At 65.5% G+C, this 10704-nt stretch overlaps 3 protein-coding genes across 3 annotated transcripts; 2 read left to right on the forward strand and 1 right to left on the reverse strand.

Annotated features, from left to right (window-relative positions):
- The first annotated feature begins 297 nt into the window (after positions 1-297).
- Positions 298-2601, forward strand: HAS3 (hyaluronan synthase 3). Its single transcript, XM_054199909.1, has 3 exons — positions 298-918; positions 1483-1584; positions 1678-2601. Exons 1-3 carry the CDS (start codon positions 298-300, stop codon positions 2599-2601), a joined length of 1647 nt encoding a protein of 548 aa, XP_054055884.1.
- Positions 2602-3499: 898 nt separating this feature from the next.
- CHTF8 (chromosome transmission fidelity factor 8) lies at positions 3500-5290 on the reverse strand. The gene is made up of 4 exons (XM_054199801.1): positions 5212-5290; positions 4801-4833; positions 4558-4675; positions 3500-4466 (listed from the first exon to the last, which is right to left on the reverse strand). Exons 2-4 carry the CDS (start codon positions 4821-4823, stop codon positions 4254-4256), a joined length of 354 nt encoding a protein of 117 aa, XP_054055776.1. The 5' UTR covers positions 4824-4833; positions 5212-5290; the 3' UTR covers positions 3500-4253.
- A 33-nt stretch (positions 5291-5323) lies between these two features.
- On the forward strand, positions 5324-10465 carry UTP4 (UTP4 small subunit processome component). Its single transcript, XM_054201239.1, has 16 exons — positions 5324-5538; positions 5611-5802; positions 5895-5979; positions 6093-6182; positions 6311-6519; positions 6716-6887; positions 6968-7059; positions 7385-7481; positions 7880-7944; positions 8097-8219; positions 8378-8537; positions 8842-8948; positions 9157-9252; positions 9457-9642; positions 9783-9893; positions 10252-10465. The coding sequence occupies exons 1-16, from the start codon at positions 5380-5382 to the stop codon at positions 10366-10368; spliced, it is 2061 nt and encodes a 686-aa protein (XP_054057214.1). The 5' UTR covers positions 5324-5379; the 3' UTR covers positions 10369-10465.
- Positions 10466-10704: the final 239 nt, after the last annotated feature.

Below are 10704 nucleotides of genomic sequence, written 5' to 3' on the forward strand. Positions count from 1 at the left end.
TGCCCGGCCACCACCAGGGGTCCAGGAGCGGCCACATCCCCTCTTGGCTGGATGGGGCTGGGCTGTGGGTGCGGGCACCACACACAGTGGGATGCTCGGGACCCCACACCTCTCCTGACTCCATGGAGGCACCGGGAAGGTCTCACCCCCAAACCGATGACCAGTGAGGGACAGGGTGGCCATTGGGCAGCGGACAAGTGGGGGTCCCCCTGCTTTCGCCTTCTGGGGAGTCAGGCAGTGAGTCCTGATGTGGGCTGTTCCCGTGGCCCTGCCCTGACGCTGCCTGGTCCCCCCTAGATGCCAGTGAGCCTCTCCACGGCCCTGCGCGTCGTCGGGACCAGCCTCTTCGCCCTGGCGGTGCTGGGGGGCATCCTCGCCGCCTACGTCACGGGGTACCAGTTCATCCACACGGAGAAGCACTACCTCTCCTTTGGGCTCTACGGGGCCATCCTGGGGCTGCACCTCTTCATCCAGAGCCTCTTCGCCTTCCTGGAGCACCGGCGCATGCGGGGCGAGGGGCGGCCGGTGCGGCTGGGGCGCTCGGTGGCCCTCTGCATCGCCGCCTACCAGGAGGATCCCGACTACCTGAAGAAGTGCCTACGCTCCGTCAAGCGCATCGCCTTCCCCGACCTCAAAGTAGTGATGGTGGTGGATGGGAACGGCCCTGATGACACCTACATGCTGGACATCTTCCACGACGTGATGGGCTCCGAGCACTCAGGCAGCTACATCTGGAGGAGCAACTTCCACGTGTGGGGCGAGGGGGAGACGGAAGCCGGGCTGCGGGAAGGGCTGGCCCGCGTCCAGGCGCTGGTGCGGGGCACCACCTACTCCTGCATCCTCCAGAAGTGGGGCGGGAAGCGGGAGGTGATGTACACGGCCTTCCGGGCGCTCGGAGACTCCGTGGACTACATCCAGGTGGATGCATGGGGTGGGTGGGGGGGTGGGTGGGATGCGGGCGGCGAGCACCCTGCACGCATGGCCGAGCAGAGGGGCTGTGGGATGAGCAGGAGCAGCTCCATGAGCCCGCAGCAGCACCTGACTGCCTGGCGCTGGATCAGGCCCCGCGCACCAGCTGCAAGCCACCAGCACCGGGGTTGGGGGTGAAGTGCCACTGGGGTGGCCCTGCCTGCACCACTTTGCAACAGCTCCTCGGCACATGCCCTGCCCCAGGCTGGTGTCACCCCGTGGGACAGTGTGGCACAGTGCGGGGTGCCAGGCTCCCACACGTGGGTGAGGGGTGGTGGCCGGGGCAGGTCCCACTGTGGTGCCAGTGGCTGGGGCATGTGGTGGGGCTGGGTGGCCTGGGGCATCAGTGGCCGGGCACCGCAGGGCACTCCGCTCCCTGCCACCGCCTGCCGGTCTCCGGAGCTCTGCCTCGTCTCGCCGGCCGTGGCTCGGGCTTGCCCGGCTGCGGGCTGGGCTGTCTGCCGGGCGCGCGTGGGCGGCGGGAGCGGGGTTCGACGTTCCCTCTGCCCCCAGGTGTGTGACTCAGACACGGTGCTGGACCCCGCCTGCACCGCCGAGATGCTCCGCATCCTGGAGGCTGACCCCCGTGTTGGTGGCGTTGGCGGCGATGTCCAGGTACCCCAGCCGTGAGGGAGGGCACCCCAGGGTGGCAAGGGTGCTGGGGGGGTGTTGCAGTGGTGCCGGGGCTGACGTCCGTCCCCTCCCCAGATCCTGAACAAGTACGACTCGTGGATCTCCTTCCTGAGCAGCGTGCGGTACTGGATGGCCTTCAACGTGGAGCGCGCCTGCCAGTCCTACTTCGGCTGCGTGCAGTGCATCAGCGGGCCCCTGGGCATGTACCGCAACGCCCTGCTGCAGCAGTTCCTCGAGGACTGGTACCACCAGACCTTCCTGGGCAGCAAGTGCAGCTTCGGGGATGACCGGCACCTCACCAACCGCGTGCTCAGCCTGGGCTACCAGACCAAGTACACGGCTCGCTCCAAGTGCCTGACGGAGACGCCCACCCGCTACCTGCGCTGGCTCAACCAGCAGACCCGCTGGAGCAAGTCCTACTTCCGCGAGTGGCTCTACAACGCTCTGTGGTTCCACAAGCACCACCTCTGGATGACCTACGAGTCGGTGGTGACGGGCTTCTTCCCCTTCTTCCTCATCGCCACCGTCATCCAGCTCTTCTACCGCGGCCGCATCTGGAACATCCTCCTCTTCCTGCTGACGGTGCAGCTGGTGGGCATCATCAAGGCCACCTACGCCTGCTTCCTGCGGGGCAACGCCGAGATGATCTTCATGTCCCTCTACGCCCTCCTCTACATGTCCAGCCTGCTGCCCGCCAAGATGTTCGCCATTGCCACCATCAACAAGTCCGGCTGGGGCACGTCGGGGCGCCGGACCATCGTGGTTAACTTCGTGGGGCTGCTGCCGGTGTCGGTGTGGGTGGTGGTGCTGCTGGGCGGGCTGGCCTACACCGCCTACAGCCAGGACCTCTTCAGCGACACCGAGGTGGCCTTGCTCATCTCGGGTGCCATCCTCTACGCCTGCTACTGGGTGGCCCTGCTCACCCTCTACCTGGCCATCGTGGCCCGGCGCTGTGGCAAGCGGCAGGAGCAGTGTGGGCTGGCGTTCGCCGAGGTCTGACTGCGGGGAGCGCCGGGGTGGCCCCGTGTGCCGGGGAAGGGGTGACCGCTACCGGTCCCCTCCTCGCCTGCCACCAGCCCCGGCGCAGCCGGCACTGAGCCGCTGGGTGCTGGGCAGCGCTGAGCGCGCCCGCCGCGGCATTTCTGATCAAGTCTTGCTTTTTCGTTGTTGTTTTTGGGTTTTTTCTTATTATTTTCACTTTTCTGTACGAAGCAGGCTGCTGGCTGGGGAGAGGCCGAGCCGGGGCTGCCTGTCACCAGGCTGGGGACAGCCTCGGTGCTGTGAGGGTGACAGCAGCGTCCCCCCCGCCCTGGGCCACACCGAGCATCCTGGCGAGCCGTGCGGAGCGCTGCTGGCCGGGCTCCCCCCACCCCATCGCCACGGCTGGATCCTCCCACCCTTCGGTGCTTTCTGTGGGGACTTGACAGTCCCCCTCCACGGTGCTATGGCAAAACGGCCCCACGCAGCACCGTCTCCGTCCGGCGCTGTGCTGGCACCGCTGGCTGGTGCTGCCTGCCTCCGCCCCGCGGCCATTGTATGTGCGGGCACGTACCCACGGGGAGCCCCCCGCGGCTCCCTCCAGCCCCTTTCAGGGGGGTCCGGCTGCCCCGGGAGGGCAGCACCTCCCTTCAGCTTTGCCAAAGAGCCAAGGGGGGGACCCCGGCATGCAGAAACAGGGGAAACCGGGGCCGTGGCTTGGCCCCATCGTACCCACCCCGCTGCCTTCCCGGCATCTGTCTAGACAGCGGGGAGACGCTGGGTTTTGGGCTCGGGCATGCAGAGGAGGGCGGGGAAGAGCCGGTTCCCAACCTTTCCCCTCCCTGGGGAATTCACCCGGTCGTCTCCCCTGGGCCCTCTTTTTTTTTTTTTTTTTTCAGGGCTTAAAAACCTTTCTACAACTGAGCATTTAGGATTGCTTTGTTTAATTTAATACGAGGTTTTTTAGAAGACTTTTGTAGCTCTTTGGTATTCATACTTATTGCTAATTGTTTGTAAATCTATTTATTTTTTAACCTGCGGGTTTTTTTGCATATTTTGGAAAAGTCTGTTTTTATATCCTGATGGATTTGTCAAAAATAAAGACTTGCACAGAGAAAAGGCAGCGTGTGGAGAAGAGGCTGGTGGCCCTGGTCCCCCTGTGCCGACACCGTGGGGGGAAGCCCATGCCCAGACAGGGGGTCAGACTCTGCCAGCACCAGCTGCCCCCACAGCTGCAGGGGTGCTTTCTGAGGGGGACATATAGTGGCAGGGAGAACAATCTGTGTGCTGGCACCACTGTGGGTCCTCGCTGCAGGCGGGGGGACAGGCAGAGACAGCAGCACGCTGGGAACTGACGAGTCTGGGCAGTGAGAGCAGCCCCCAGCACAGGACAGCTCTGCCCAGGCTCAGAGGAGGTCACTGCCCACCAGGACTCATCTCACCTGGGATGTGCCCCAGAGTTCAGCAGCTCTCAGAAATGGGGAGTCATTACGGGAGAAAAAAGTGACACAGGAAGGGCTTTGGGTGCCTGAACGTGGGACCCAGCACCCCAATCTGGCCCTGGAGCCCTCCGGCCAGAGCAGGGACAAGGCCAGGCTGACCCTGGATCTCCACAAGCCCCACCCAGGGCTGCCCGGCAGCAGAGCGGAGCTTATGGCCGCCAGCCCGAGTCCTCACACTTTCTTGGGCACATTGGTGATGATGGGCTTGGGGCGGGTTTTGAAGAGGAGCTTGGTTTTGATGAGGGCGGTGACGGTGTAGTGTGTGTGCGGCCCTGCAGGGCCAGTCTCTCCAGCTCCCCGCTTCACCAGGACGGCAAAGGGCTTCTCCAGCTGCACCACCTTCCCGTAGAGGATGTGATGGCCCACGATGAGCACAGGGACCCCCTGGAGAGAGAAGCAAGAGGCGGAGGGTGAGGATGGGCAGGACGCTGGCTGCCGGGGCCATCCCCGGTAAAGCGGTGGTGGGCTGCCTCACCTCGCGGGTGTAGTGCAGGTCTCCCAGGAGGCTCCCTGCCAGCCCACCGCTCTGCCGGGGCTCAACCTCGCCCTGCAGCTCCACCAGCACCCACTGCGCCAGACCTCCAGCACCCTCGCTGCGGACGAGAAAGGCAGCTTCACCCAGCGGCTCAAACCCTGCCCGGGGCTACGGGCACAGAGCCAGGCGCTGCCGGGGGCAGGACCGGGCCCTCTAGGGCTGTGCAGCCCGCCATGGTCTCACCTGGAGATGACGATCTGCACCATACTCCGGGCCCTGCAAAGTACCGGCAGAGACACGGTCAGCGTGCAGGGAGGGACGGGGCAGGCCCTGCTGTGGGGGGAGCGCCCAGCCCGCCGGGACCGAGGCCTTCCCCGGTATCCCCGTGCCCAGTCCCCCCCTCCCGGGCTCTGCTGCTGCTCCCGGGGCCCATAAACCCCCATACCCAGACACCGCCCCACCCCCCCGGACCCTGCAGCCCCCCCCCCCCCGCCTCGGGCCGCCGTTGCGCGGGGCGCTAGTGCCCTCCAGCGGCCCCGGTGGTACGGGACCGGGCCGGGGCGGGGCGGACCGCTCCGCGGGCCGGGCCTCTCCCGCCTTCCACTCCCAACCCAGCCCCGGCCGCTCGGCGAAGCCCCCGGCCCGCTCCCGCACCCCCGGACGGGCCGCAGCCGCCTCCCCGCAGCGCCCGAATCTCCCGCCGCGCCGCGCTTCTGCTTCCGCTTCCGGTCGGACCTCCCCCAGCCACCACTTCCGTTTCCGGGTGCGCCGCGCGCACGTGGGGTGCGCGCGGGGCGGAGCGGGGCCGGGGCCCGGTGCGGGATGGGGGAGTTCGAGGTGCACCGGGTCCGGTTCTTCGGCCTGGTGCCGGCCGGCGTCCGCTGCCTGGCCTGCCAGCCCCGCGGCGCCCGCCTGGCCCTGGCCCGCACCGACGGCGCCGTCGAGGTCTACAACTTCGCCGCCAACTACTTCCAGGAGAAGGTGAGGGGGCCGGGCCGGGCCGCACCGAGCTGTACCGGGCCGGGCGTCGGGGTAACGAGCATCCCTCCCCAGATCATCCCCGGGAACGAAGCCCGGTCGGTGGAAGCGCTGTGCTGGGCGGCGGGGGACCGGCTCTTCGGTGCCGGCCTCGGCGGGGAGATCGCTGAGTACGACCTGTCCCGGCTGTGCGTGGCCCACTCGGTCGATGGCGGCGGGGGACCCATCTGGAGCATGGCGGCCAACAGCAGCGGCACGCAGCTGGCGGTGAGTGTGACCGGGACTGAGAGCGGGGTGGCTCTGCCACCCCCGGAGAGGGCTTGCCCGCCCCGCCGAGACTGACCCCGGCCCTCCCGCAGATCGGCTGTGAGGACGGCTCCGTTAAGCTCTTCCAAGTCGTGCCCGGGGGAATCCAGTTCGAGCGGAACATGGACAGGCGGACAGGTCAGTCGGGGAGGGCTCGGTATTGTGGTGGCATTGTCCCTCCTGACTGTCCCGCTGCCCTGGTCTCGATGACAGAGTCTACGGAGTCACATCTGGAGCTTCCTTCCCCACAGGCCGCATCCTGTGCCTTTCCTGGCACCCGTCAGACACTCACATAGCAGCCGGCTCCATCGATGCCCTACGTGTGTTCAATGTCTCTTCAGGTAACGTGCACCCAAGAGCTGAGCCCAGCCTGTCGCCTGTTTCTTGCCCCGGGGACCGTCAGCACTGGCACATCCTGTGCTTTGGGGGGATCCTGTTGCCACCCCTAACCATCCTTCCCCCATCTCAGGCCAAACTGTCCAGAGGATCATGGTGAATTACCACGTGCACAAAGTGAAGCGCGAGTGCATCGTGTGGAGCATCGCCTTCCTCTCGAGCGGCACCGTTGTCACCTCAGACTCCTTTGGGAGGGTGCAGTTCTGGGACTGGGAACGAGGGACGCTGCAGGAGTCCCACACCGTCAGCACCTCAGCCGTCCTCTCGCTGTCTGTGTCAGAGGTAGGCGAGTCCTTTCCAGGCATCTGGGGCCCGTCTGGTCTCCTGTGTGCAGGGCTGGAGGCGCTCAGGCAGGAGCTGCCTGGCTCGCTGCCTTTGGCCTGGGAGAGAGGCTGCTGGTCCCTGCCGGCCTCCCGGTGCTGCCCTCCTGTTCTTCCCGGTCTGCTCCCGCAAACCCTGGCTTCGTTTCTCTCACCAGAAGGAGGACAGCATCATCGTGGGCACCTCAACTGGGGCCACCTACCAGTTTCAGCTGCTGCCGGTGAAGACAGGCAGCCTGGAGAAGCGCTGGGTGCGGACGAAGCCCTTCCAGTATCACACCCACGATGTGCGAGCCGTGGCGCACAGCTCGACAGCGCTCATCTCTGGGGGTAGGACGGTCCGCGGTCACAAGGAGGGCTTGGGTTTCTCCCCCTGGTACCGGTTTGGCTGACCTCTGCTTGGCTTCCAGGCCTGGATGCCCAGCTGGTGATCCGCCCGCTGATGGAGAAGATGCAGAAGAAGGGCTATGATGCAGCGCTCCGCAAATTCACCTTCCCCCACGTGAGTGCTGCTCTGAGGGGAGGGTCTCATGTCTGGCAAGGCAGGCCGGCAGGGCTGGCTCTTCCTGCGGGAGAAAGTTGTCTCTCCCTGCCCCACTGGGTCCCCTCCCTGGCCCTGGCGCGTCTGGAGCAGGCAAGAGGGTAGAAGTCGGCAAGCTCGTCTTGCTGGTCCTGCTGGGTCTCCATCTCTGGGCTCCTATCCCACGGGACTCAGTCCTTTCTCTCCCCCGCCCTGGAGTCTCCAGCACCCCAGGGCATTTCGGCGTTGGCCCAGCCCTTTCTGCCAGGCTGTGGGTTCATGACAGTCTGCCCATTTCTGCACGCAGCGACGCCTCGTCTCCTGTGCCAGGAAAGCCCGGCTGCTTCTCTTCCAGTTCTCCCAGCACCTGGAGCTCTGGAGACTTGGCTCCACCGATGAGACCGGTGAGTTGCAAGGCCCGGCTCTGGTACAAGCCCTGTGGCAGTGCCCGCGCTGCCTGCAGGATTTTGGGCATGAACTGTCTTGCGCTTGGCCGGTGGAGGGGAGATTTAGCCTGGGCCCCTTCCTCCCCACAGCCCTGTGCTGGCGTGGTGGCCAGGGGCAGGGCTGCGTTTCCCAGCACGGTGCGTACCTGGGTATGGGCTGCGCGGCTGGTGGGAGGCCGCTCTCGTGCTTCCAGCAGAGCTGGGCAAGGCCCTGGGGAGTTCAGCCTTGGGGGAGGCTGGGGAAGGGTCTGGGCTCTCCCTTGGGCGCTGCTCCCCCAGGATCCCCTGCTGCTCAGCAGGACCCGTGTGGTTTTCCCACCGTCACTGATGTGCCACGTGGTTTCTTGTCATCCCAGGAAAGGATGGCGAGGTCCTTCCCTTGTGCCGCATGCCTGAGCACCTCGTGCAGCTCAAGAGCAAGGTAGGGCTGAGCTGGGGCCAGGGCCCACCCTGGTGCCTGCCCCGCTGCAGGATGGGGCTTGGCAGCCTCTGCTCTCCCTCTGGCAGCTGAGCTGTGTGTGCCAGCCTGTCAGGGGATCTCATGGGCCCCGCTAAGCCCCTCTGCGTTTCCAGGGTCCGGAGCACATCTACTGCAGCTGCGTCTCACCCTGCGGCAGCTGGGTTGCCTACTCCACAGCCTCCCGCTTCCACCTCTACCGAGTGCAATACAAGGGCGACAGCGTCAGTGTCAAGAAGGTGAGGAGGGCAACAGGCCACCCCGCTGCCAGGTTGGGTGGTGGGTGGCTGTGGGGTCTCGGGGGGGCTGGCATGGCCAGCGTTGCTCACAGGCTGATGCGCGGGAGCGAGGACGACAGTGGTAGGTGGCTGCCAGCACTGCTTTTGCTCCCTTCAAGGTCCCTAAAGTGCCCAAACTGCTGCTACCGGCCTATCAGCTCCAGTTCTCCGCCGACTCTGGCAGACTCTTCATCGCCTCTGCTCGAGGTTCTGTCCACGTCCTCCAGCTGCTGGAGCCGGGGGGCTGCAAACACCTGCACATGTTTCGGCCACCCTCAGGTTCGGGCTGGTGGGGAGCTGGGTGGGTGCTGGGGGTCCCTGGGCTCCAAGTGCCATCCCCACTGTGGGTGCAGGGGGGTGTACAGGGCCAAGCATGTCCCCCTTTTCTCCGCTGGGGGGTGTGAATCCTTCCACCGGGGCAGCCTCTGCCCTGTGGTTATGGCACACTTGCAGCCTGACCTGGGTAGGGGAGCAGGGGCACTCAGATCAGCAGGGGGTTTTGGGTCTGGATGTCCCTTGGGGGTGGTCTGGGGCTCCTTGCAGACCTGAGCGCCCATTACAGCTGGTGAGCGTGTTTCTGCAGGGTGTCCCGACGCCGTTTACCTGCTGGCAGTGAGCGCAGACGGGCACTGGTTGGCCGCAGTTGGCGGGGACTGGGCAATCCACATCTACAACCTGAAATGCTTCAAGGTAGGGGCAGGTGCCAGAGGGCGCTGCAGGAATGAACCCTGCTGCCCTCCTGCCTTGGGGGACCAGGTGAGGGTGGGCTCGGTGCATGGGACCCCTTCCTGCAAGTGATCGCTGCATCCCTGGAGCAGGGCTGGGGGTGGGCGTGTGGGAAGAGGAGGGTCAGGGTCGGCCCCGGTTGCTCCCATCAGCGTGCTGTCCTGCCTTGCAGCATCACTGTACGGTGCCCACGTACAACTGTGCAGTGACGGCCCTCGCCATCCACCCCATCACCAACAACCTCGTTATCGCCTACTCAGACCAGCAGGTAGGAGCTCTCCCAGTCGCAGCCCTCATGGCCCTGCTCCCTTCCCCATGGCTCTCTCCTTGGCCTTTGGGTTTTCTGGCCACACCGCTCGGCAGGAGAGCTGCAGCTCACAGCCCAGCTGGAGCAGGGGCTGCCTGTGTGCTGGCATGGGGGTGATGCCGGGGAGGACCAGACCTCACAAGCCACCTTGTCTCCCCTCTCCAGCTGTTCGAGTTCAGCATCCCCGAGAAGCAGTACACGGCCTGGAGCCGCATGGTGCAGAACAGCGGGCTGCACAAGGCCTGGCTGGAGAGAGACTCGCCCATTACCCACATCACCTTCAACCCCAAGAACCCCTCACACATCCTGCTCCACGACATCTACATGTTTTGCGTCCTCGACAAGTCCCTGGTGAGCCTGCGTGCCTGGTTGGGAGGGCTGGGTTTGTGCTGTCCCTGCTGGGAGCAGAGGGGGGGTTGTGCAGCACTGAGGTGGTGGTGGTGGTGGTGGTCCAGGCAGCACTGACCCGTGCCCTGTGCTCTCCTCAACAGCCCTTGCCGGACAACAGTGCCCTCCTGATGAACCAGAGCACCCTGAAGCAGCTCCCGGAGACCGCCAGGCAGCGGCAGCTCCACGCCTTCAAGATCTGCAAGAAGTTCCAGGTGGGTGACGGTGTCAGTGAGCATGTGCCATGTCGAGGAGCGGGGCTCGGGGGGCTGCCTTGCGCCTGTGGCTTCACCTGCTCTTGTGGCCAGTTGCTGCCGGTGCCGTATCAGCACTGGGCGCCTGAGCAGGAGAGCAGAGTTCAGTCTCTGTCCCTGTCACAGTGATGCCATTTGCTGCAGTCTCTTGGGCTCCGATCGCCCAGCAACTCCTGCAGCGCACCCCCCAAGCGATGCCCCTGGTTTCGGCTAAGCCGGAGCCGGCTGCAGGGCAGCTCTGCGCGGCTGAGCCCGGCAAACCGAGGCAGAGGGGGGCCAGCACCCGGCTCTCATCTCCTGCCCCCTCCCTACCCCACAGCCCCTGCTCTTCGCGGATCTGCTGGATGACAACTGCCTCGTGATGGTGGAGCGGCCCATCATGGACTTCAAGACTCAGCTGCCGCTGCCCATCCAACAGAAGAAATTTGGCACCTGAGAGCAGAAAGAGCTGCTCCAGCCACAGAAACTGTGGGTGTTGATTTCCCTGGGGTGCTGCAGGAATAAACCCCACTGTTCTCTACGGCTGCGGGCTCGGGGCTCGTCCTTGCCCTGCGGGGCTCCGTGGTGTCCGGAGGTGCTGGTCTGAGCACGAGGACGCAGACACCTCGTAGGATCCCCGCGCTGGTCCCTCCCCCAGGCTGCAGGAAGAAGGTGGCACCCCCATTGTCCTTCCCTCTCGCTGGCTGCTCTTCTGGGCAGCATCAGGTCCCCGGTGTTGGCTTCCCTCTCCCCGTGCTGGCCAGCAGCCGGGTGTCTCGGTGGCCACTGTGAC

Source organism: Rissa tridactyla, chromosome 4 (assembly GCF_028500815.1).
Source record: "Rissa tridactyla isolate bRisTri1 chromosome 4, bRisTri1.patW.cur.20221130, whole genome shotgun sequence".
Classification (NCBI taxonomy): Eukaryota; Metazoa; Chordata; class Aves; order Charadriiformes; family Laridae; genus Rissa; species Rissa tridactyla.

Bases quoted from the DNA above. Each gene is read 5' to 3' on its own strand.
- UTP4 (XM_054201239.1), top strand. From the start codon at position 5,380: ATGGGGGAGTTCGAGGTGCACCGGGTCCGGTTCTTCGGCCTGGTGCCG. The intron at 6,520-6,715 runs GTAGGCGAGTCC...TTCTCTCACCAG, and splicing joins TCTCGCTGTCTGTGTCAGAG to AAGGAGGACAGCATCATCGT. The intron at 8,220-8,377 runs GTGAGGAGGGCA...GCTCCCTTCAAG, and splicing joins ACAGCGTCAGTGTCAAGAAG to GTCCCTAAAGTGCCCAAACT.
- CHTF8 (XM_054199801.1), bottom strand. From the start codon at position 4,823: ATGGTGCAGATCGTCATCTCCAG. The intron at 4,676-4,800 runs GTGAGACCATGG...TCTCGTCCGCAG, and splicing joins GTGCAGATCGTCATCTCCAG to CGAGGGTGCTGGAGGTCTGG. The intron at 4,467-4,557 runs GTGAGGCAGCCC...TTCTCTCTCCAG, and splicing joins ACCTGCACTACACCCGCGAG to GGGGTCCCTGTGCTCATCGT.
- HAS3 (XM_054199909.1), top strand. From the start codon at position 298: ATGCCAGTGAGCCTCTCCACGGCCCTGCGCGTCGTCGGGACCAGCCTC. The intron at 919-1,482 runs GTGGATGCATGG...CTCTGCCCCCAG, and splicing joins ACTCCGTGGACTACATCCAG to GTGTGTGACTCAGACACGGT. The intron at 1,585-1,677 runs GTACCCCAGCCG...TCCCCTCCCCAG, and splicing joins GCGTTGGCGGCGATGTCCAG to ATCCTGAACAAGTACGACTC.